The 24,380-nt window shown below is 36.1% G+C and overlaps 1 protein-coding gene across 3 annotated transcripts; it reads left to right on the top strand.

Moving 5' to 3' along the window:
* Positions 1–3,065: 3,065 nt before the first annotated feature.
* On the top strand, positions 3,066–7,980 carry LOC125654791 (solute carrier family 46 member 3-like). Of its 3 annotated transcripts, none has more exons than XM_048884864.2 (5): positions 3,066–3,207; positions 5,059–5,467; positions 6,859–6,942; positions 7,196–7,352; positions 7,573–7,980. In XM_048884864.2, the coding sequence occupies exons 1-5, from the start codon at positions 3,202–3,204 to the stop codon at positions 7,697–7,699; spliced, it is 783 nt and encodes a 260-aa protein (XP_048740821.1). In that variant the 5' UTR covers positions 3,066–3,201; the 3' UTR covers positions 7,700–7,980. The 3 variants fall into 3 exon arrangements, with proteins under 3 accessions (XP_048740821.1, XP_048740810.1, XP_056005243.1); XM_048884853.2 differs by having other exon boundaries at positions 5,059–6,184; XM_056149268.1 differs by having other exon boundaries at positions 5,059–5,086; positions 7,573–7,978.
* Positions 7,981–24,380: the final 16,400 nt, after the last annotated feature.

Genomic DNA, 24,380 nt, shown 5'->3' with positions numbered 1-24,380 from the left:
TTCTGATCAGGTAAACGGGGTTATCCGCAGTCAAAATCAGTATGCCAAGAACAGTCTACCAATCGGTATGAAACACGTCAGACAGCATTCGACCCAATGATAGGTTGTATTGACGAACTAGATCGTTATAATGACCATAGAATTTGCGAAATGCTGACTAGTTTCAGCACGCTCTATTATTAATCTGATGCATATTTCAAATGCTACACTAATTATGAAGAGTTTAAGACATTAATCAAGACAGAAAAGCAATGTAAGTAAAGAATGTGTAAACTTTCTTTTTATAAAGACCATAGCAATAAGTCAATTTATACCGGATATACAATGTACATGTATTTGTAATATTTTCGTCTTTGATATCTGTACAAATTGTGATAATACCCATTTGTTCGTGAATGTGCTGCAGTATGACCAATGTGCATATAGATATTAATAAATATAGTACTTACGTCTCTTCTAAAGGCAGATATTTCCGACAGATATGAATGTAGAATGTAAATATTACCCCCCAAAAAATCATTTTAAAAAATACATTAATGTATGAACTGTTCAGCTTAACGTATATGAACTTCATGAAGTATGCCAGCGTGAAACGTTGCAGTTCATACCGTCATGTATTTTCAACAAGAGGCCCATGGGCCACATCGCTCACCTGAGTCACCTTGGTCCATATCAGAAGATTTTCCATATCTATTTGCATGTAAAACCGTAGTCCCTATTATGGCCCCAAACCTTCCCCTGGAGGCCATGGTTTTTGCAAACTTGAATCTACAATATGTCAGAAAGCTTTCATGTAAATGTGAACTTCTTTGGCCCAATGGTTCTTGAGAAGAAGATTTTTAAAGATTTTCCCTATATATTTGTATGTAAAACTTTGATTCCCTATTGTGGCCCCATCCTACCCCAGGGGGGCATGATTTTAACAAACCTGAATCTGCACTATATCAGAAAGCTTTCATATAAATCTCAGCTTTTCTGGCTTAGTGGTTCTGGGAAGAAGATTTTTAAAGATTTTTCCTATATATTTGTATGTAAAACTTTGACCCCCTATTGTGGCCCCATCCGACCCCCAGGGGCCATGATCTTAACAATTTATAATCTGCACTATATCAGGAAGCTTTCATATAAACCTCAGCTTTTCTGGCTCAGTGGTTCTTGAGAAGAAGATTTTAAAAGATTTTTCCTATTTTGTATGTAAAACTTTGATGCCCCCCTTGAGGCCCCATCCAATCCCCAAGATTTAAATATGATTCTGAAACTTTACTTGTATTTAAATTTGTACTAAATTTGATAATTAACACCAGATAGTGACTGAAAAGCAATGCGAACAGGCAACGACTTCATCTCATCTACATTTTTAAATAGACTAATTTTCTATCAATATCTCAAATGATCATTGATTGGATTGAAAAACAAGAGGTCCACAGACCTTATCGGTCACCTGAGAACTAGTGCAAAGGTACCACTACTCCCAAAGGCTATAAAATCTAGAAAAAAAATATCCTGTTCTGAATATCTAAGCTAAATTCTAATGTTCTGCGACAGTATAAAACAAGATGTAATCTTAAAACTTAAATGCCATCAAAAGTGCATACACTGATGGAAAGCTTTACATAATATAATAGGTGTATTAACATTAAAACATAAAAAATATGACTAATTTTGCCCCATCCTAGAGTCAAAACCCTGGGTTGTGAAATACACCATTTTTGTACATCCTTTTCTGGTATTCCCAAGTATGCATTTAGATTTTATACAGTATCAACAAACTTTCACATAAATACTATATACTAAGTTTGGCCCCACCTTAATACCAAAAAACCCCACCCCTGGGAACATCAAATTTACAGTTTAGGTAAATGATTACTTGTTCTTTCTAAATATCTATTTAGTTTCAAGTTAGTATCAATAGCACTAACTAAAAGATGTTATATAAGTGTTTTACACATAAACACTATATAGTAAGATTGGCCCCGCCCTGGGTTCAGAACCCCTACCCCGAGGATCATAAAATTTACAATTTTGGTAGAGGCCTTCCTGCTCTACATCGCTATGCATTTAGATTTTCTCACACGTGTGCGGTTCTTGAGAAGAAGATTGTTGAAAATTGGCCAATCTTTAGCAGTTTTGCCCCGCTACTAGGGCCCCAGGAATCCTGAAATTTACACTTTATGCTCCCTCCACCTTGTTCCAAAGATGCTTCATAACAAATTTGAAAAGAATTGGAATGATTGTTATCAAGAATAAGATAAAAATGTATATTGTTCACACATTTAATAAATGACCATTTTGGCCAAACCCTAATACCAAAACCCCTGGGATCATCAAGTTTACAATTTTGCTAAAGGACTACCTGCTCTTTTTAAAAATGGCATTTAGTTTCAATTTAGTATCAATAGCACTAAAGGAGATTTTATTTAAGTGTTTACACATAAACACTATATACATGTAGTAAGTTTGGTCACGCCCTGGGGTCAGAGCCCCTACCCCGGGAATCATGAAATTTACAATTTTGGTAGAAGCTTCCTTGCTCAACATTACTATATACTCACTTTCTCTGCTAGATGCCCAGGAGTAAAGAAAATTTTAAAGAAATACATCAGTTTGGCAGTTTTTATTCCAAAATCAAGGCCCCTTAGGATGGAGGGTCATGAAATTTACAATTTCCGGTCTCCTTCACCTACAGATGCTACATACCATTGGTTAAGATTGACACAGTAGTTTCTGGGAAGAAGTTGTTAACGTACGACGCACGTCGCCCAACGCAGACCAATTGCAAAAGGTCACCTGAGTTTACTCGGATGACCTAAAAAACCAAAACCAACTGATTTCAAAATGGTTGTGGAAATAAAGGAAATATTTCCATTTTCTATCAATATCTCGCTCGCGCCGGTAAGTGTTTCCCAGTTTACTTTCAGAAGGTCAGTGGTCTCTCCCCAGGTACATTGTATCTGGGTTCTGTCTTCCACCAATAAAAACTGGGCGCCACCATATAACTGAAAATAGTTGTAAAAGAAAGGAAATATTTCCTTCACATACAACACTGTGTACAAATATCGTATTGAGATGTTAACAGTTTGTATTCCGATCCCGACTTGATCACACCCTCGTCCTTAAAACCGAATGGGATGAGAAAGATAACAATGCATCATTAAGCCTAGTACATGCAGTCTATCTACTGGTTCATTAACTCAATGCATAATGCCGGTGAGTATTTTTTCTCCTTATTTGTCATCTTCCATACGTTTGTTGTTTACAATTATGACATTGTTTCTACGTTCTTTGTTCTCCCTTAATCATAATACAGATGTTACAAATAATGATCCTGTCATTAAATATCACTTGAAACAATTGTCATCGGAAAATAAAATGTGACTAACAAAAATACAGCGATGAATTAGTTTTAAACTCTATTTCTCTGTTTAACATTGAAATGTCAATATACGGAACGGTAAGATATCCGTATCATTTAAGTTGCTAAAAGTATCTTTCAAGCACATTTTTTTGTATTGGGGGTTACAGTTGGTGATTGCAATCTACGTTTCAGTCCTCTGGGTTACTTATATCCAGACAAAACATACTAACTGGTTTCTTTATCGGACGCAGGAGTGGCGGATCTATTTGTGGTTGTGTTAGAAAGTGTGCATGAAGAAATGAGAAATAATTTTTTCTTGATTATGTATAAAAGTTCTGAATGAAATATTATACAATATAACCGCGGGTAAGGGCGGAAGTGGGTATCCAAATAAAGTGAAATTTTCTGTGCTTTATATTAAACATTTCTTCACTTAGACAGTTAAGTTCTATGTCTTGGTTACGTTTATTTTTTATCAAATAAATATTATGAAGTTAGGATTGTAAGTTTTCTCCCAGTAGGTCTACGTTTTTTGTTTGAATTCTGCCCACAAGATTTGCTGTGAGGAATTCCCTCCAATAGCCTTGACCGTTGACCTTAAAAATCTGTACAGATTAAGAAGTAACAAGAGGTACTGTGAGCAATGCCCACTAAGAATAACCCGCATACCCCAATCTCCCAAAGGGTGTTGTTAATAGGTATAAATTACCTCTTTCCTGAGTGTAAAAATATGACATGCCTTTGTAGAAGAAAATGGAAGATATAGCCCGAACACAAATCCATGGTATAAACCTATAATTTGGACCTTGAGATCAAAGGTCAAGGTCATAAAGAGGTCATGAATATACATGACACAGTCTCATGTTGATACACCCATGTCTCATGGTATGACTATGTCAAAACCCTATAATCAATTTTGGCCTTGAGGTCAAAGTTCAAGGTCATATAGAGGTCATGAAGGTACCCGACACATCGTCTCATGGTGATACACTCATGTGTCAAATATGGTATGCCTATGTCAAAGAACAAAGAAGTTATGGCCCGGACACGAATCTGCAGACAGACGGACGGACTGAAGGACAGACTGAGAGAGTGATTCCTATATACCCCCCTGAACTTCGTTCGGGGGGTATAACAATAGAGAACAAGTACATGTATGTAAGTTTCATTACACCCAGTTCCAAAGTTACGTCTTCTTCCAACCAACAATAACTTTACAGAATGCTATTCAGTGGTCTTGACCTTTGGCTCTTAACCTATAAAATCAACAGGATCCAATGACTGACTTTGGAAAACAATTATATACACAAAAATGATGATCCATAGTACTAAAGTGTACTATGAATATCTAGTCCACAAGGTAATTCATACACACACTCAGCCGTGTTACTATAGATCCTCTGCATTTACTTGGGAGAATGTAATAATGTATTATTAGCAAACACCAGCATTTCATTTGTTCAAAATATGGTCCAGCTGTAAGGTTAGGGTTAGACTACACAGTGATAAAATCTTTATATGAGTGAACAGTGTTCTACGCTTACAAAGACAGGTCTATAGATCCAGAAAAATTAATGAATCAAGATTTTGTAGTATAGGTCCACAGATATATTTGCTACCACAGTGGGAACAATGTCTCGGGGCACATCTCATTTCTTTTAAATACTTAGAAAGATTGTTCATTATTTACTATTTCGTTTCAGGAAGACACTAACCAAATGGAAAGAAAAGGTATCACGTCAGTACAGAATGAACACGCCCCTCCACCCAGATCATGGCGCCATTATTTGCCCGGATTAATTCTGTTTCTAAACTTGTTTGGGTATATGATGTCTTCCGGCGTTTCAGGTCTTTATGTGCCACTATATCTATCGAGAAAGTTGTATCCCACAAGAACAGTGCCAGTCTCGAAGGGATCTATTTGCATAGTGAACGAAACAAAAGCATCTCCGGAGAGCGAGGCTATTCAGAAAGAGGCTGCCTTGTTCAGTATTTATCAAACTTTAGTTCTAGGAATTCCTGCTGTTATCTCCAACGTGTTTCTTGGAGCATTCAGTGACCGTTTGGGGCGAATATTTCTGTTCCTGACACCAGCTTCTGGGCAATTCATAAGTAAAACAATATTACTTTTCTGCATATATTATAATCTCGATATAAATTACATATTGATAGGCAGTGGCATTGAAGGTATATCGGGGGGTGTTCTGGCAATTGTAATGGCATCGTTTGCGTATATTGCTGACATAACCGAGAAAAACAAACAACGTTCAGCAGCCATTGCCTACCTGGAGATAGCTGTTGGTGTTGGTGTTGTGGTAGGGAGACTAAGTACAGGATATTTCATTAAAGCCACAGACTACGTTTGGCCGCAGATGACTGCCTGTTGTATACTATCATTGTCGATTTTCATTATTATTTTTGTATTGCCGGAGACGATGACACTGAATACGAAGAAGACAATCACTGGGACATCTTACATGAACTACATCAGAGCTATATTTTCCTTTTACATCTCAAAAAGTAACAAAGGAAAACGATGGAAATATAATTTATGTATTCTGATTTTCTTAACCACCAGTTTTACCATTGTTGGAAAACCTTCAGTTGAAACTCTGTACCAAATAAGTCACCCGTTTTGCTGGGATTCTGTAAAGGTGGGATTGTACGGTTCACTAGCTGGTCTATTCCAGAACGTCATCTGCATGGGAATGATAAAAGTTCTCCATCTCTGTTTGAGCGATGAAGGGGTGGCCATTCTTGGATCTATCTCGGGAATAAGCGGCTTCGTGATTACAGCTTTAGCTACTACGGATATTTTGTTGTATATCGGTACGAATAACTGTCAAGTTCGATATCCATTACCAATTCATTTTGGTTTTGGGTACTTCACACCATTTAAGTAACCTTTATGCACTATATATTGAGCGTATGTTTTCTTTTGAGTTAATTAAAACGTACTTGTGCATAAATTTAGTACTAAATTTTAGACATTAAAAAAGCATTGTTTATTCTTGTCGAATTGAAAATTACAGGGCGTGCTGAAACAGGGATAAATTCGTTAAAAGAAATACGGAATATGCTTTAAGTACATGTACCGTTGGTCTGCTCTTGGTGATACTCAAGTATGATTTTAAAAGACGTTTTCTATTTTGATATTCAAAATGTTTCTTATAATGCAATGCATCATGCATTATAGTAAAGGAATTCGTCACCTCTAGTCACAAATTATTCTGGATGTAGATTATGTTGAAAATTTATATTCACAAAAGAAGAGCGATATCCTAGAAAAATGACACAATAGATGATCTCTTTCTACAACTTCAGTGGATATTTAATTCTTGTCAGTGTATCAAGGGTACTTATAGTTAATTCATCTTTATGGTCTTGAAATCAAAAAGATACCAGGTATCAATTTAAGAATTTATCTTAAAACAACATTAAATGACCATGTTTATCTTTTAAAATTTAGTATTTTTCGGTATATAACTTTTATAATATTTCAGCGGCGATCGCTGGCGGAGGTTCCGTTCTAACTCTTCCGATGATTCGGGCTATCATGTCGAGAATGACATCACCAGATAAGCAAGGTTTTGTTATGAGATTCTTATGAGATTAATCACTTTTCGTTATATTCACGTTTTCTTGACTGAAATGTTTCATATTGTATGACATCCACACCACATTGTACTGTTTTAACAGTTTATATTTTTTTTGGACTTCACGGGGTGTGTAAGGTTGAGTCTTCTTCTTACAATGCTGGAATATCATATAAAACACTAAATGATAATTTGTAACGCGCTTGTGTGTACATCTAAATTGAACTATATCTTCCTCTCACAGGTGCCCTTTTTGGTGGTATCGCAGGGATTGAAACAGCATGTGGTGTTATAGGAAGTCTGACTTTCAATGCAATCTACGCTCACACCATTTCATTCTTTAGAGGAACTGTATTTATTGTGATGGCAGGCATTATTCTCACATCTTTACTTCTGCTGGTGTACGTTTGTAGCATCACAAACATTGATTTTTCGTTCATTACTCAGAAATATTTCAACGAGTAGTCATCATCGTCATCACATTGTGTTGTGATTCCTTTGTAATGCCCACCTGCGATTCAACATACTAATGCCTTTTTAATCATTTTAAATCTCAAATTTGTAGTCATACTTGTAGATTTTTTCTTTTGATCAAATGTAATGACTCTATTTTTGTTTCAGGATCCTTGCCATCTCCTCACGACAAGTACCAATCTTAAGCGAAGCAAACCTACAGGAAGACGTTAAGCAAAAGGATGATAATGTTTACGAAATAGCATTAGTTAACTGGAAGACTTTAAAGAAATAAAGACAAAAGATGCAGACGTTATCTGTAGGTCTGTGTGTAAGCTAATGGTCTTTAAAAGCCATTTGGATGTGAAATTCTCCATGATTCATTTCCTTCCTGATTACGAACAAATATATAAGTCGCGAAGGAACGTTTTCCCATATATTCAGAATAGATGTCACAGATATATGGACAGCCAATACTTGGTTTTAAAATACAATGCAAAATGAATAAATATATTCGTTTCTGTCATTCACTTTCAATGTATAAACGTTGTTTTCACAACCTATAAGATTCCCATTCATTTATCTCTATTTTATCTGTAAATGTTGGGGCGCACAATATTAAGTTTGGATAATGACATTTACTAAGTCATTAGAAATAATTGATGCATACATACAACATTACACAAAAATTGGTTAACTCTTAAGTCACGCCAACTGCAGATAATGTGGTAACCGTTTAGAATTATTGATAAATATTGCACTAAAACATAAAATATTATGTTGTCCTTTTAGCTTCTTTCGAAAAAAAAATACAAGTGATCCTTTTTCGAGAATTGCTAAAAAAAATTTTTTTAATAATATGTGTAGTGAATACGATAATTCTAATCTATGATCGTAGTTGCAAGGTCAGATTGAAATCACAATTACATAATTATTTAGCAGTGTATGCATGAACGATTCAACATTTTGTAGTGTGCTTCTAGTGATGTAGTCTCGTGGGGATCCGGTTAGAAAAGGTTCTCATTACCCCTTGCTTGTTGTAAGAGGCGACTAAATGGGGCAGCCCTTCGGATGAGACCACAAAAACCGGGGCCCCGTGTCCCTGCTCAAAGGCCGTAAACGCCGAGCATAAGCCGAAATTTTGCAACTCTTTACCGGCAATGGTGAGTCTCCATATGAGTGAAAAATTCTCGAGAGGGACGTTAAACAATATAAAATCCAGCGGTGTATTTGCCTCCACTGTAAAAATAGTGCTTACTACATGTAGTACATGTATCTCCCTTATTTGTTGAATGCGCATTTCCTCCTTCATCTAGACCAAGATAAAATTACTTAACCAGATTCATTCTGTTTTTACACCTGTTTGGGCATTACACCTGTCTTAGAATACTTGAATTCTGTATTTATTATATACCCATCAATGTATCGTTCGTTGATACTGTGGATTTCACAGCGTGTGATCCGGTTTTCCGGATCACCACACTGTGGTTTTCTGATTCCGTATCAGTATCCTCTGAAACTGATGCCGTCACAATGCATAAACGCAACGATATTTGTGGAAAATGTTGACCCCGTCACAAAACAAAACTGCGTACACAAAACATAATTTCATAGTATGTCTGTGTTTTTGATAATTTGGATTACATTTATTATCTTATAAATGTGGATTTAAAATGCAGAAGGGGGTATATAATAAATTTATCATTACTACAGTAACTTGATCCGAAGAGTTGGATCACATCTCGTTGACAGGCGGAGATCATCAGATCAAACTCGACGCTTCGCGTCTCGTGTGATCTGATGATCCGCGCCTGTCAACTCGACGTGATTCGAATCTTCGGATCAAGTTACTGTAGTAATAATATATATGTACCACAGGATAAAGTGGATATAGCTGTGGTCAGCTCATTAGCTTTGTAATCAAGAGGTTTTGATTTTCAGTTCCGTCGCCGCGTCGTAGCATAATATTATGTGGTCACTGTTCCTTCGCTAAACACCCGGCATCAAAAGTGCAAGTCATGCTTAGGTCAAAATTTGCGGCACTTTATTTAAAGGCGGTGACATTTCCACGTGAATGAAAAACCCTGAGTGGGACGTAAAACTACGGAAGCCGATAGGTGCCAGGGTATAGAATTAATATTTATTTAACTGGCGGCCGCCACTTAACTTATGTGGCGGCCGCCACTTAATTTATCTGGCGGCCGCCAGATAATAAGTGGCGGCCGCCATATAAATTAACTGGCGGCCGCCACTTATTATCTGGCGGCCGCCATATAAATTAACTGGCGGCCGCCAGTTATTTTATCTGGCGGCCGCCACTTAATCCATATATGGCGGCTGCCAATTGCAAAAACAATGTAATTCGTATCGCTGAGTGATTATTTTGGAAAGATTTAGAATAGTACGCAAACACGCAGCATCGTTTTTCAAAGTGTATAGGGACAGTCGGAGGAGAAATTGTCTTCTACAATTGTTGACAAGCAAAAAAAGGAACCTAAAATGTCTCTTTTGTCCAAACTTCGTACTCCTAAATTGGAGGGAGGGGGCTCCGTTCATCCTTCAATTGATCAGTTAATTCATTATTACATTTTTACCATTCATTACTACCACCAAAAGATTGGGGTGGGGGCCAATCCGCCAATTAATCTTATTTCACATGTGAAAATAATTATAGTTTGCATGTGAAAATAATAGAAATTGAACGTTGTAAAAAAAAATGGAGGGTCAGCCCCGTGGTTCTACGTATTCAACAGTACAATAGAAAAACAATAATTTAATGCTCTTAATTGTATATATATATATATCACATACATATTACTAAGCATTGGGAGGGATTGCACCCCTTTCATTTTGAGAGAGAGATAGAGAAAGAGAGAGGAATTGAATAACTGGTGACAGCCATATAAATGATTTAATTTGAGTCTCAGCCGCCATATAAATTAAGTGGCTGCCGCCACTTAATTTATCTGGCGGCCGCCAGTTAATTTATATGGCGGCCGCCAGTTAAATTAACTGGCGGCCGCCATATAATTAACTGGCGGCCGCCATATAAATTAACTGGCGGCCGCCATATAATTAACTGGCGGCCGCCACATAAATTAACTGGCGGTCGCCACATAAATTAACTGGCGACCGCCAGATAATAAGTGGCGGCCGCCACATAAATTAAGTGGCGGCCGCCAGTTAAATAAATATTAACTCTATACCCTGGCACCTATCGGCTTCCGTATAAAACAATCAAGGACAGTTTGTTTGTCGCAAAGAGATAGTTTCATAGGCAATGGAAGAAACTTGTTTTCTCTCATATCTACGTATGTAAGATACAGATATTCTATGAAAGAAAGGTATGAAAGATATTTCTATCTTTCATATAACGTGACGTTTATCTTTCATATCCCATGACGTAATAATCAATACAAAACTAGCCTGCAACTTGCCTCGATTGACGGTGTTCAACACTAGCGTCCTAAAAGCTCTTGTACAAAAAATGACAGGTTGTAATGTCCCTGATAATCCCCAGGTGTATGTGACCGGACACCAAGTTACACATTCCTTGAACAACTACTGCACACTCAACAACAGTCACAAATTCCTCATATCGAAAATACTGTCGAGTACATCTATGTCATCTGGTGCATTATGCCAGTTCACAGAAACCCAGCCCACACGGTCTACTAGTTCTAGACCAACCTCCATATTCACTCTGCCAACGTCTACTGTCCCTATATGTGTCTCAGGTGAAACAAGTGCCTCCAATGTCCATCAGACTCGAGTCCTTGCACGTGTGGAAAACGAAAGTCTATCCATGTCCATATCCACCAACAAAAACCACTTGGAATCTCTCTTCACACAATCGTCATTAAATAACTGCTCAATTAATATCAATATCAATGTTCCTCTAGGAAGAAAGCGTGCAGTTGTGGATTCAGATTCTGATTAGGTCTGTCAAAATGTTTCGCGCTGAAGGACTGCCGAGTGACGTCACGCAACACCCTGATTATTGATTTATTATACCAAACAAATTTTACCAGTAATTAAACTAGGGTGTTTGTTTTTAATTCCTTCGTCAAGTGCTGGTTTCCTCGCTTACAACTTACTATTTCTTTTATTACGGTACATATGAATGTCAGTATCATCAAAATTACTCTCTAATTGCATGATAAATCAAAATTTATTATACGTTGTAGAGTAAGGCCACACATATACGACAGGGGTGGCGTATACCCCAACATTTGCGTTTTACTTGTTATCTACTTTTTGGTATTATATTACCTCCCTTAAAATATGCATTGCGTTTCCCCCCCCCCCCTCTCTCTCTCAGATATTCAAAGCCCCAAAAACGTAATTAAAATTTGAGAATTTAGATCCGATTAATATTTTATTTTAATTAGATTGATGCTTTATTTGTATTGATTACCAAGCGGTGTTCGTGTGGCTAGTCTAATGTTGTCTTAGCAGTTTCATGGGTAGAGCGTGCGCTGATCGAGGTCTGGGGCGTTGAAGCAGACAGGAAGTGTTATGTAACAGATATACACATCCCCGAGACCGTTCTCTAGATAATGAAACCACGTCTTCACAATGTCTAGAAGAGAATACACGCATGTTATTGTAAAGGCAAAAATGTACTGTGTTAGATATAGCTATAGGGACACCTATCTAATGCTCTCTTTCGAAGTGGGAAAAAATGGTTTTGAGAGAATATTAATTAGAACATATCCTCACACCACTTGTCCCCTCTAATATAACATTTTCTATCTACATCTTTCGTATGCTGCGGGTCACGTTCATGGAGACGTAACTTGGGCAGATTTTTTGTCAAATGGTTAAAAATTGTCCTCACTACACGTTTTATCCCCCCCCCCCTCTCAAATTTCATATAGAGTTTATTGATGCTAGGCTTTCCTTTTCCTACTTTAATATTTGCGTGATACATGTTTTTTTTTATATATATATATATTTGTACAAATACATGTATAGACTTATATTCCTGAAAAATAATTTATGAAACCACCAATCTGTGATTGATACTAACAGGGATAATCAGTTTTCGTGAAGTTACTTTTGCTGTTTCACGGGTAAAGCGTGTGCCGATCGATGTCTGGGGCGTTGAAACAGACATGGAGTGTTATGTAACATATATACACATACCCATGACCGTTTCTTCACAGTCCAGTCAGCTATGTTAAATAGTACACACACACACACTCTCTCTCTCTCTCTCTCGCTGATGCAAGGTTTTCCTTTCCCTACTGTGATATAAATTTATGTTATCCATGTTTTGTTTTGTTTTTAAATATTTGTACAAATACATTGTATAGAATTAAATTCCTGAAAAACAATTTATGAAACCACAAATATGTGATTGATACTGACAGGGATAATCAGTTTTCGTGAAGTTACCTTTGCCGTTTTACGGATAAAGCGTATATATATGCACTTGTATATGGTCATCTTCCGAAATTGGTATATGGTAATCTACCCTTATACAGTCAACTCTCGATAAACCGCCACCTTTTGTTCTTATGAAATCATGGCATTATAACGAATTTGGCGATGGATTGAATTACTGCCATCTTGAAGAAATAGAGTTACCGTTCTTTTATATGTAAGAGTTATCTTTTGTCCTGACTTGCGTAAACCACATAAACAACGCCTTTTCTAAGTCAGTATTAAGTGCACTGCGGTGCCGTTTCCTGGCAGGCGAGCCTTCAGAGATTGGATCAGGGTCTGCAAGAATTGCATCCTTTGCTGCTAAGATGTCGCCCACTGTCCTTCTTTTTATAGACTTTTCCCATAAAACAAAAAAACAAAAAAAGATTTGCAATATCCTGATGGGTACATTTTGGATGATGTCTTTGGTACGTAATGATTTTTTCTCATCGAAATTTAACAGGACCCTCTTTCGTGGCGAAGCCATAGCTAAATTGAAATGAGTTTCTATGATGTATAAACAACTTGACTACAGTTCATCTCGAGTAATTTTCTTGTTTATTCAATATGTACAGCAATTACTGGGATCCTTCTGTCCAGGTGTACGCCGGAGATCGATAATGACCAATTTACTGCTTCACTGACCATGTGCACCTATGGCGGTTTATCGAGATAATTAACATGTTGAAATAGACTTTTGTAATGAAAACACTGTGGTAAATGGCGATAGCGAATTTGGCGTTTTAACGAGAGTTTTAAGTAACAGGAAAAATGTTCCTAGAAAAATGCGGCGTTATAACGAAAATGGCGATGAATTGAGTGGCGATAATTCGAGAGTTACCTGTATTGAATGTATGGTTCAATAAAGGTAACGTGAGAAGTTTTTATAAAATGTGATTTTACAAGCGATGCATGCACATGTATATGGCAATTGATTTATTTATAGTATTGTTGGACGATCTGTTTCAGTTTATGATCAGTATATTTTTTTTTAAGTTAACGGGAGATAACTCGCATTTGTTGATGGCATTAATCATCTACAGGTGAGACCGCGGCGAGGACAGAGGGACCGCGGGATATGCAGGGTTACCCGAGATATACCGCGGTAGCTCTATCCCGCGGGGGGAGCCCGGAAAATACGGGATCCGCGCTGGCCGTACTGTACATGTACAATGTATAGATGAACGGACTCCAATCTCAAATGTAATTTTGTGGTCTTGCTTTGTTTCGGTATAATAAACAATTTATTGCATGAATGTTCGGGAGATAGGAAGATTTATTCACCCAAGAAAAATCATTCCCCTCGGTTCACCAACAATATAAAACAAGATGTGTTCTTAAAACTTCACTGCCCTCAAAAGTGCATTCACTGATGAAAGGCTTTAAATAATAAGTGTATTATTGATTGTTTGATGTTTTCCACCACACTCAACAATTTTTCAGTTATCTGGTGGCGCCCAAATTTTAATGGTGGAAGAGAGAACCCAGATACAATGTACCTGGGAAGAGACCACCGACCTTCCGAAAGTAAACTGGGATACTTTCTCACTAAACGGCGCGAGCGGGATTCGAACCCGCGCCGACAGAGGTGAGAGGCCGTGTGATATTGAACGCGATGCTCTAACCACTCGGCCACGGAACATTAAAATATATGACTAATTTGGACTCCTCCTAAAGTCATAAACCTGGGTTGTGAAATTCACCATTTTTGTACATCTTTTTCTGCTATTCCTAAGTATGCATTTAGATTTTATACAGTATCAGCAAACTTACACATAAATACTATATACTAAGTTTTGCCCCACCCTGGGATCAAAACTCTTACTCTGGGGAAAATCAAATTTAGAATTTTGGTAAAAGACTACCTACTCTATCCATTTAGTTTCAATTTAGTATCAAAAGCACTATAGAAAATGTTATTTAAGTGTTCTACACAAAAACACTATATAACAAGTTTGGCCCCGCCCTGGGGTCAGAACCCCTACCACAGGGATCATGAAATTTACAATTTTGGTAGAGGCCTTCCTGCTCTAAATCACTATGATTTAGTTTTTCTTACATATATGTGGTTCTTGAGAAGAAGATTTTTTTAAAAAAATTGTTATTTTTATACCTGTCCCTAAGGCCCCAGGGGTGCAGGAATCCTGAAATTTACAATTTATGTTCCCTTTGTTCCAAATATGTTTCATATCAAATTTGAAAAGAATTGGAATGATAGTTATCAAGAAGAAGTTTAAAATGTCTATTGTTAACACATTTAATAACTGACCATTTTGGCCCCACCCTGATACCAAAACCCCAACCCCTGGGATAATCAAATTCACAATTTTGGTAAAGGACTACCTGTTCTTTCTAAATATCTATTTACTTTCAATGTAGTATCAATAGCACTAAAGAAGTTATTTAAGTGTTTTACACATAAACATTATATAAGAAGTTTGGCCCCGCCCTGGGTTCAGAACCCCTACTCCGGGGATCATGAAATTTACAATATTTGTAGAGGCCTTCCTGCTCTATATCACTATGCATTTAGTTTTTCTTACATGCGTGTGGTTCTTGAGAAGAAGATTTTTGAAAATTGGTCATTTTTTGCCCTGCCCCTAATGCCCCAGGGGTGCAGGAATCCTGAAATTTTCAATTTATGTTCCCCTTATTCCAAATATGTTTCATACCAAATTTGAAAAGAATTGGAATGATAGTTATCAAGAAGAAGTTAAAAATGTCTGTTGTTAACACATTTAATAACTGACCATTTTGACCCCACCCCGATACCAAAACCCCTACCCCTGGAATAATCAAATTTACAATTTTGGTAAAAGACTACCTGTTCTTTCTAAATAAGAATTTACTTTCAATTTAGTATCAATAGCACCAAAGAAGTTATTTAAGTGTTTTACACATAAACATTATATAACAGGTTTGGTCCCGCCCTGGGGTCAGAACCCCTACTCCGGGGATCATGAAATTTACAATATTTGTAGAGGCTCTATATCATTATACATTTAGTTTTTCTTACATGTGTGTGGTTCTTGAGAAGAAGATTTTTGAAAATTGGTCATTTTTTGCCCTGCCCCAGGGGTGCAGGAATCCTGAAATTTACATTATATGTTCCCCTTATTCCAAATATGTTTCATACCAAATTTGAAAAGAATTAGAATGATAGTTATCAAGAAGAAGTTAAAAATGTCTATTGTTAACACATTTGATAACTGACCATTTTGGCCCCACCCTGATACCAAAACCCCTACCCCTGGAATAATCAAATTTACAATTTTGGTAAAGGACTACCTGTTCTTTCTAAATAACTATTTACTTTCAATTTATTATCAATAGCATTAAAGAAGATGTAATTCAAGTGTTTTACACATAAACACTATATAACAAGTTTGGCCCCGCCCTGGGGTCAGAAACCCTACCCCGGGGATCATGAAATTTACAATTTTGGTAGAGGCCTTCCTGCATCACTATGCATTTAGTTTTTCTTACATGTGTGTGGTTCTTGAGAAGAAGATTTTTGAAAATTGGTCAATTTTCGGCAGTTTTTGCCCCGCCCCTAGGACCCCAGGGGTGCTGGAGTCCTGAAATTTATAATTTATGTCCCAATGATGCTTCATACCAAATTTGAAAAGAATTGGACTGGTAGTTATTAAGAAGTTAAAAATGTTCAATTGTTAACGCAGGATGGACGACCGACGAAAACAAATTGCAATAGGTCACCCGAGTTTACTCAGTTGACGTAAAAAGCGGTAAACCCCTCGGCAAAGCCTCGGGTTTCACAGGTTTTTTGCAACCCTCGGGTGGAATAACCTTATATTTCATGGTTACTCATAAGAGAGTCTTATATTCTTAGGCGTTCAAATATATTTTAATAAATGCAGTATGGCACTTAAAGAGGTTCGCACCTGACATTTGGAGTAATGTCAATTTTTTTGGGAAGTGCATTTTTGATTTCTACATTAAAGGAGAATTAGGAAATTAAGAAGAAAAACTGGGGTCGCAACGCTAGTTATTGAGCTATAGTGTTCTAAACATGACCTTTTTGCACTTAGAATTTATTCAATTAAACTTGATTTTTCTGTTAGTGTCAACACAACATAAGGAACACAAATCAATCATTACATAAAATAGATCCATAATCATGTCCTCTAACACTACAGGTGAAGAAAATGAAATTAATACTAGTAAAGGAAATAAATAATGACCTTTTTGTACTTGATATACGAAAAACGTCAAAATTGAGAGTTTTAAAAAAGGACATATTAGGAGTAATGTCAATTTCTAAAATTTTACATAATTTTCAAGAGCTGGTCTTTCCAATTTAAAATGCAACTAAAAAAGTGGGAGTTGGAGATCAATTTTTTTAATTATTGGCGAAAATACTGAATTTTTATACAAAATTTCGAGTAAATTAATTAAAACCTTTTTATGAATCGGTGTTCCGTTTGGAAAAATATATCAACCAAGTTAATAAATTACAACATTTGAACTAGTTCCAAGTCTCAACTACCTGTATCATAAATTATAAAACTGAAATACACGTATAGGGGTATAAAAATAGACGATATATTGGATGAAACAGAAACTGTAATATCATGCAGAATTAGAACTTTTTGATTAGTGAATCCTTCCGCCACAAAATATAGTCCCTGTCAAATCCTTTAAAAATTTGAATTGACACAAAAAGTTTCAACTGGATAGGGTTCAGCAATAGATGTGTAATATATCTGCACCAATGGGATCAGTATTGAACCAGTGAATACTTAGTTGTAGCATTACTTAAATGGTATATAAACATTTATGGAGGTCAGAATACTAGTAAACACTATTAAAACAATACTTAGTATGCAGCTTTACCCATGACCCCCTTTCTATCAAGAATCAAATATTGATGATAGTAAATACAAGAGACCCACAGGCGTTATCGGTCACCCGAGTAGTAGTTAAAAGTATCACTAGCTCTAAGGGCTATGAAATCTAATATAATTCCCCTGTTCTGCATCTAACATATAGCAACAGTATAAAACAAGATATGTTCTTTAAACACAAATGTCGCGACAGTTCTCTTACTGATAAAAGGTTTTACAAAATATCACATTACCACTTTGTGACTATTTTGGACCTGCCCTTGAGTTAAAATCCCGGGGTTGCAAATTCATAATTTTGGTACATCCATTTTTGCTTTTCCTAAATTTATACAACAACAGGTAAATTAAAGAAGTCTTCCAAATGATAACGACAATAATTGCTATAATTCTGGCCCCATACTAGAGCCAAACCCCATCCGTGGAATCATGAAATTTTTAAATCAGTATAGACAAATTAACATCTTATTGGTGAAAAATTATGCAGATTTGAATTTCAACATTAACAACGAACTAGCTAATGTTATCATGGAAACACCCCTGAAGGGTATGGAACAGTGAAAATTGTTATCTTCACAAGCTTTTCACAAGGTAAGCCAGCGTTTTACAGCAATATGAATATTATATTCAGCAGTACTAACAGAAATATTTCATACGGAATAAAATTGGTGGGCTAGTCGTTTCCAAACATACTACATTTGTATAAATATAAAAGAAGTGCATAAATGACCAGTCTTTATCGAAGTTTCAATATACATTAATGATGAACAGAATCAAAACAGTATCCTTTCTAAATAACCGATTACTAATTTTTCCGAAATCACACAGATAAAAACACGCAATTTAATAAATTGATTGATTTTGTATCAAGATTTATTTTTATGTTAAACATTGATGGACTTCAAAATTAATTATTTTGAAGTCAGTTGTATTATCAATTCTTCAAGTAGTTAAACCCAAGTGGAACTAGCTTTAAAGTACTCTTATTTTTCCTGGACTGTAGGTTACAAAGACATTTTAATTGTTAGCTATTGTCTTACCTTAACTTCAACCCCAGTCCTTAGAAAACGTCTTCTACTGTACATAGCTGTTGATTTTTAATAAAGTTATCTACAATGCCAACTTTGTAATCATTGCTAACTGTTCCAAATCACTGGAACCCGTACCTGTGGCCGCGTGGTAAAACATGTTCCAAATCTAAATGTATGGTTACGCATTTATTGCATTAACTATCTGACTTATGATACCACATAAAAACACGCCCGGACTCTTAAGTAACCTTTAACAACAGAATTATTCCAATACAATTTCATGACGAGATATTTCATATTTTTTTTAATTTATTTTTTACCTTATGCTGAATATAGAATTTGTGGTTCTCATACAGAACCGCATTGTAGTTTCTTTTACTAAAGTTTATCAATCAGTGTCAGGAAAGCACGATTCTACACTGAAAGTCGTTTTATTTTCACGCAAGACATTTTTAAGACTCTAAGTGTACATAGGCACACCCTACTCATCATTCTTTAGAATGGAAAGTCTACAAGACAAGAATGTAGTGCATTAAGGAAAGGCCGTACTTTTACGTATCCGGTTTTAAATTTTAAACACCGACTAGGAAGTTCCGGTTATAACTTCGACTTTCGAAACATTCTGTAACGTATCATATAGTTATTATTAAGAATACAAGAATATCCCGTTAAAAAAAAGCACCTTTCGTGAAAGCGTCGACCCTCCGCAGACTCGAGGGACTAGAGAAAGCAAGGGAAGCCAGTGGTTCAAAAACTAAACACAGTAAGTGTAATTTCATGTCATGAAAAATAAAACAATTATTTTGCGAGGTTCCTGCGCTGGGTTGGCGTATGTAACAAAAGAATCAATTATTTAATGTGTAAATTTTAGATGTTGAAAATGTTGATCCATGTCTGGAGAACGATTCTACCCCCGTCATACGTACTCCTTAGTCAAAAAGTTCGTGGCGTGTTGGGAGACGTATCGTAGAAATTTGTACACAAGAAGATAATTTCAAAAGAGGTTGCACCATGTGTGGCAACATACTTCATCTTGTCATATATATATATATATATATATATATATATATATATATATATATATAGTTATATTCTGTTAATCTTGATTTTAAGACTGTATTTGATGTTACATTTTACTATTTTCAAAGTGTGCAAAGAATAATTGTAAAACTTGGAATTACCAAAATGGGGGTTTACATATTTAAGAAACCATTTTGCAAAATATCTCTGGTCAACTATGGTAAAATATGTTAGTATTTTTTGTTAACCTTCGATATAACTCTAAATATTTTTAAAGAAAATCTGACATGTAAAACAATATAGATTTTGAGAATTTTTTGAAATTGCGATATTTTGTGATTTTTTTCTCTGAAGGATGTGAGCAGATTAAACAGCAATTATGTATGCTTTCAATTGAATATCTTTAAAAATTCTCTCAGTACATGAATCTCTATTGGTTTTTATAAATTATAGCTTAATATGATGTGCTTTGGTGCATAAATTAATAAAACATGAGATCATGCATCCTTGTGTTAAAATTTGGCTTTTGCATTTGGGGGTATATGTGCTCTGTAGCACAAAGTATAAAACTAAGCCCGCAAAGGTATGTCTAATATGGGTTTTTAAAGTTAGTTTATGAGTTGTAAAAGTTATTTAAATGAAAAAAAAAATTTGATCGAAAATAATTTCCAATAGTATTTACCTACCTTAAATGAAATGGTTTTTTGAATTTTCAAGCAGTATAAGAAATCGGTATCTTCGGAATTTCAGATGTCTGATATATGATAATGAGAAGGTGAAGATAAGTAACAGTGGCAATGAGGAAATACCATTTACGATGTAGATGTTCAAATGTTACATAATTTAGCGTCCACATGTAAATCCTTGAAATACCCCAAGCTTCCATCACTTCGATGCTTTAGATGGACACGCGCATTTCCCCCGACAAACCAACCTTAGTTTATAGTACTGATTGATTATCGTTTAACGTCCCTCTCGAGAACATTTCACTCATATGGAGACGTCACCACTACCGGCGAGGGGCTGCAAAATTTAGGTCTGTGCTCCGCGCTTATGGCCTTTGAGCAGGGAGGGATCTTTATCGTGCCACACCTGCTGTGACACGGGGCCTCGGTTTGTGCGGTCTCATCGAAGGGCCGCCCCATTTAGTCGCCTTTTACAACAAGGAAGGAGTACTGAGGACCCATTCCAACTCGGATCCCCAAGGAACTAGTTAGAACTGCGAGATTTCAACTCGATATAGAAAACTTGACCTTTCATTTGAAGGGTGCTTAATCGGTCAACGAGAATTAGAATAGAGGCTGTATGATGAAACGTTAACATTGTCACATGTGGGAATCTATTCAATGGACTTTACCGTTGTTGTTGTTTTTTTTTTTGTTTTTTTTTTTTTTTATCTCACATGAGCTGAAAGATCAAGTGAGCTATTCTGATCATTTGTCTGGCGTCAGTCCGTCCGTAAACTTTTAACATTTTAAACTTCTTCAGAATCACAGGGCTAATTTCAGCCATATTTGCCATAAAGCATGAAGAAAATTTAAGTTATTAAGTGTCACGCTCATTTTGAATTGGAGATAATTAAGAATTAGTAATTTGTGGTATCTTTTCTCAAGAACCGCTAAGCCAATTTCAATCAAACGTGGCACAGCTCATTCTTGAGTGAAGGGGATTCAAGTTTGTTAAAAAGAAGGGCATGTTCCCTGCAGAGAGGAGACAATGAAGAAAAAGTAAAAAAAGGGTGGGGTATTTAAAAATCTTAAGAACCACTAGACCAGATAAGTTGAAATTCATATTAAAGGTTGCCGACATAGTGTAGATTCAAGTTTGTTCATATCATGGTCCCGGGGGTAGGGCAAGGCCACAATAGAGAATCAAAGTCTTTAAAAATCGTCTAAAAAACAAGACCATTACTGATCATATGAATATGCAAGCGTTTCTAGGTAGTGCATATTCAAGTTTGTTCAAATTGTAGTCCCTGGGGGTAGGATGAGGTCACGATAGGGGATCAAAGGTTTAAATGGGAATATATAGGAACAGTGTTTAAAAATCTTTCAGCAGGGCCATGAAAACTCATCAATATGCAATCATCCTCGGATAGTGTAGCTTTGAATCAAGTTTGTTAAAATCATGGCTTCCGGGGATAGGATTGGGTCGCAATAGGGAATCAAGAATCAAGGTTTTAAAAGGGGATATATAGCCGGCTAAGAATGAAAGGTGAAGATCTGCACTACCTGGAGATGCTTGCATATTAATAAGGGTATTCCCGGCCCAGCTATTTTGGAGAAGATGTACTCGCATGTAAAACTTTGGTACCCTATTATGGTCCCACCCGACCCCTGTGAAATATAATTGGAACACATATGCACTACATTTGAATTTGCACCATCTGGGAATGCTTGCATATTTATGAAAGGTGAAGATAACGAACAGCGATCAATCTCACAACTCCTTTAAACAACACAAAATAGATGGTTTGGCAAACACGGACCCCTGGACACACTAGAGGTGGGACCATGTGCCTAGGAGGAGTAAGCATCCCCCTGTCGACCGGTCACATCCGCCGTGAGCCCTATATCCTGGTCAGGTAAACGGAGTTATCCGTAGTCAAAATCAGTGTGCCAAAAACGGCCTAACAATCTGTATGAAACACGCCAGACAGCATTTGACCTAATGATAGGTTGTATTGACGAACTAGATCGTTTTAACGACCATAGAATTTGCGAAATGCTGACTTCAATCGAGACTGTTGAAACCCCTGTACCATCAACTTGTTTGTCAGTAGCTTGCCTCGATGACAATACGCAGAACAAGCTCTTGCGTATAGTATCAGTTGAGAGATATATACACTATATGCAGGTAATTATGAAATATGGGAATTTGACGATGGAGAAGCTGACATCATCCCGTTTGTCATACAAATGAGTTGTCAGTTTGCCATCAATGTCTACTTTTAATAAAATATCCAAGTATGTAGCAGAAGTGGACGATTCTGGTGTCTTTTATTTCGAGCTCACACGAATATATGATTAATCATGGCCTTGTTCTCGAGGAGAAGGTTAAAAAAAACAAAAAAAAAACAAGATGTGTTTGTGAAACACAAATGCCCCCGATAATGGTCAATTCCAAAGATGGTCAAGGTCACAAGGACAAATATCTTGGTACCAGTAGAACGATCTTGTCACAAGAAATGCTCATGTGCAGTATAAAAACTCTAATATTTACCATTTAGGAGTTATGACCAATGTCAAAGGACTAGATAGGACAAACTACAAAAACTGGCCCCCATTTTCCTTGAAAATTATACATGTGTAAAAATTACAATTAATTTTATTATCTATCTATATATGTTTTATTCCAATTTAAGGCCTAAATGATATATATAAAATAAACAACACAGAAAGTTGAAATTCGAAAACAAGCACTTCCCTTTTAAAATAATCAGGCGTTACATTTTAAAATAGTTAATAATTCTAAAATAGGTAATAATTCACATACCCAAAATTATTTTTAAATGTAACACATGAGGTATTAAAATGGAAACGCTTGCATTCGAATTTTATCTTTGTGTGTTGTTTATTTTATTTATTTCAATATCCCATACCAGACAGTGATTTAAAAAAAAATTATATATTTATTTATATATGACAGTATCCATTTAATGATATAGAATAAATTTTTAGTAGATTTTACTGAAGGATGTGAATTTTATTACAGAATGTTGATGGATTACTAATTTTGAGCCACTTTGCTGCATCTTAATCTGCATCATTTACCCACTGTCATTCTCAACATTATGTTCTTCACCTCGCCTAACCATCCGGTGCTTTGTTACAAAATGTCTGCATGCTGCTTATATCCTATCACATACCCATTGTTTCACCACTAATCATGCTAATAGTCAGCTTGAAGTAACAATCAATATTGCCTTGCAATATATGAACTCACAATTTGCAGTAGCACATGCATTGATTATGATTTTAATGTATATGAATGTTTGTGTTTCAGTGGCAGAAAAATTGAATTAATTTATAGATGTCATTAATATTTTATCATAAACAATATACTTTATATGTCTGCACTATTATTATCATTATGTTTTATCACTAACTGTCAGCTTAAACTAATATTTTTCACAATTTGTTGCACAGAATAGAACTATAGTCTGTATTTATGTTTGCACTGAATTTGTATATCCCACTTTCTGTTATTTCTTTTATTTTTGAACTTACCATCAAATTGACAGTCCTGTCTAATAGAATATGTTGTGTAACTGGATATTCAACAGTGGATATAGATTGAGAATTTGGAAGAGTAGGATGTAAAACTTATACGGTACCAATTTTGATGCACCAGATGCGCATTTCGACAAATAATGTCTCTTCAGTGATGCTCAACCGAAATGTTTGAAATAAGAAATAATGTCTTCTTCACAATACAAATTATGGGAAATATCCCTGTAAATGTGATCCACCATTCAGATTATTTACCTTTCCATCTGAGGATAATGCCGTGGAACGACAGTGCTGCGTGAGAGCTGTCAATCGAAAAAATCTAAATGACCCAACAAAAATATGGACTCCCAAATCAGATTCAAGAATATGCTCTTTGCATTTCATAGACAGCAAACCTACAA

Source organism: Ostrea edulis, chromosome 1 (assembly GCF_947568905.1).
Source record: "Ostrea edulis chromosome 1, xbOstEdul1.1, whole genome shotgun sequence".
In the NCBI taxonomy this organism is placed as follows: domain Eukaryota; kingdom Metazoa; phylum Mollusca; class Bivalvia; order Ostreida; family Ostreidae; genus Ostrea; species Ostrea edulis.
This window is presented reverse-complemented; position numbering and strand designations above follow the sequence as displayed.

Excerpts from the sequence above, each read along its gene's own strand:
- LOC125654791 (XM_048884853.2), top strand. Across the intron at positions 6,185-6,858 it reads GGATATTTTGTTGTATATCG|CGGCGATCGCTGGCGGAGGT; the intron begins GTACGAATAACT and ends ATAATATTTCAG. Across the intron at positions 6,943-7,195 it reads GACATCACCAGATAAGCAAG|GTGCCCTTTTTGGTGGTATC; the intron begins GTTTTGTTATGA and ends TTCCTCTCACAG.